This window comes from Cynoglossus semilaevis, chromosome Z (assembly GCF_000523025.1).
Source record: "Cynoglossus semilaevis isolate Cse_v1.0 chromosome Z, Cse_v1.0, whole genome shotgun sequence".
Classification (NCBI taxonomy): Eukaryota; Metazoa; Chordata; class Actinopteri; order Pleuronectiformes; family Cynoglossidae; genus Cynoglossus; species Cynoglossus semilaevis.
In genome coordinates this window covers 21842849-21845151 of record NC_024328.1, presented here as the reverse complement: position 1 = coordinate 21845151, position 2303 = coordinate 21842849, and the positions used below count along the sequence as shown (strand labels likewise).

Genomic DNA, 2303 nt, shown 5'->3' with positions numbered 1-2303 from the left:
TGTTGTCACATATATGTTGTCACATATATGTTGACATATATAACTTGTCATATATATGTTGTCACATATATGTTGTCACATATATGTTGACATATATAACTTGTCATATATATGTTGTCACATATATGTTGTCACATATATGTTGACATATATAACTTGTCATATATATGTTGTCACATATATGTTGTCACATATATCTTGTCATATGTATGTTGTCGTATATAACTTGTCATATATATGTTGTCACATATATGTTGTCACATATATGTTGACATATATAACTTGTCATATATATGTTGTCACATATATGTTGTCATATATATCTTGTCACATAAGACGCTCTGCTCCACAGCTCCACCAACCATCAAGGGGGAGAACGACACCTCCGAGGTGTCGGTGGTTCTGGGCTTCTCCACCCTGCTCCTCTGTGAGGTCGAGGGTTCGCCGCCCCCCAGCATCACCTGGCTCAAGGACAACCAGGCCATCGTGTCCAGCCCTCAGCTGACCTACACCCAGGGGGGACAGGGCCTGAGACTGGGCTCGGCCGGGGGGGACAGCGCCGGGCTGTACACCTGCAGGGCCGCCAACCCCGCTGGCAGCGCCACCAAACAGTACTCTGTCAGCATCCTGGGTGAGAACTGATGTCTCCTGACGCAGATGAGACGGAGGACGTCCTGGTTACTGAAGGAATGTGTCTGTCTCTCCCCCCCGTCCCGTCCCCGTCCCCCACAGTTCCACCGCAGATCGAGGGCGACTCCTTAACGTCGTTAACGTTTAAAGGTCACGGCGAAAAAGTGCGGGTCAACGGGACTTTAACCCTTTCCTGTCTGGCAAAAGGTTTCCCTGAGCCGAAGGTCAACTGGTTCAAGGACGGACAGGTACTGGGAACCGATGCCAGAACGGGACAAACGAGAGACGAGCAGATCAGAGGGACAGTTCAGGGGGAGGGGGAGGAACAGGGGGGAGGACAGAGGGTGAGACGGAGGGACATGATCAGTGTACGACCTGGTTATTAGAAAGTTCCAGGTCAACGGTTGTCTCTTCCGTCCTCAGTTGCTGACTGGAACCGTCCACGCTGGCCTTCAGGAGAGCGGACATGTCCTCCACATAGAGCGCGCCCTGCTGTCCCACGAGGGCCGGTACACCTGCGTGGTCACCAACTCTGCGGGAGAAGACAAGAGGGACTTCCACGTCTCCATTCAGGGTGCGTCCACGCTGACCTTTGACCTTTGACCTTTGACCTTTTGACCGTACGACGTCAGTCCCGCGGCCGGTTCTCACTGCTCGTCGGTTTCCAACAGTTCCTCCGGTGTTCCACCGCGTGACCAACAGAGAGGCGGCCTGGGGACTGGGCCACGAGGAGGACGGCGGTCAGGAGGAGACGGCGGAGACGAGGGAGGTGGTGCTGGGGGTCAACTGGTTCAAGGACGGGAGGAAGCTCTCCCCCACGGACGGGTCGGTCGTCCTCCCAGGTCAGGAGAACCGTCCTCTTCACGTCTGTGTCTGTCTGTGAGTCAGTGAGGTCAAGAGGTCAAAGGTCATGTATCTGCCGGTTCTCTGCTGAAGGTGGACAGGCCCTGCAGATCTCCAGAGTCCAGACAGAAGACGGGGGACGGTACACGTGTCAGGCGGTCAACGAGGCGGGCGAGGACCAGCTGCACTTTGACCTGGAGGTCCTGGGTAAGAACACAGACGTTCCTTTGAACCTGGTCCAGGTCCTCAGACGCGGAGACCCTCCGTGACTGAAGACCCGTGTCCTCCACAGTCCCCCCGGTCATCACCGGAGCCTCCGAGGAGTTCATGGAGGACGTCGGGGCCGTGGTCAACAGCACCGTGGTCCTACACTGTGACGCCACCGGACGCCCAGCTCCGCTGGTCTCCTGGCTGAGGGACGGACGGCCCGTCCACACGGACCCCCAGCACCGCGTCACCCTGGACGGGGCCCGACTTCAGGTTGATCCTCCTGGACTGCAGTGTCCGTCTTCATGTTGTCTATGACTTAACCTTTGACCTTTGACCTTCTTTTCTGAGATGAAAACTAAAACAGGAAGTGAAGTGAGGCTTAATCTGGTTGGAGGAACAAATGAACTGACCTCTGACCTCTGACCTCTGGTCCTCAGATCCTCAGTGTCCAGCCCTCTGACATGGCCGGGTATCTGTGTGTGGCTGAGAACAAGGCGGGAACTGTTGAGAAGATGTTTAGTCTCACAGTCCAAGGTAAGACCTGGACCAAGGTAAGACCTGGACTCCAGGACTCCAGGACTCCAGGTCCCGGACTCCCCGAGCCCCCGGGTCCCCGAGCC

The 2303-nt window shown here is 55.3% G+C and overlaps 1 protein-coding gene across 1 annotated transcript in view; it reads left to right on the top strand.

The window, feature by feature from the left end:
• Positions 1–205: 205 nt before the first annotated feature.
• Positions 206–2303, top strand: part of LOC103398345 (hemicentin-2-like) — a 4262-nt gene continuing 2164 nt past the window's right edge. The window contains exons 1-8 of the mRNA XM_025053452.1: positions 206–217; positions 337–631; positions 733–878; positions 1054–1204; positions 1302–1472; positions 1567–1680; positions 1766–1953; positions 2121–2217. Coding sequence (XP_024909220.1) covers positions 206–217; positions 337–631; positions 733–878; positions 1054–1204; positions 1302–1472; positions 1567–1680; positions 1766–1953; positions 2121–2217 — 1174 coding nt within the window. The remainder of the gene's footprint in view (positions 218–336; positions 632–732; positions 879–1053; positions 1205–1301; positions 1473–1566; positions 1681–1765; positions 1954–2120; positions 2218–2303) is intronic.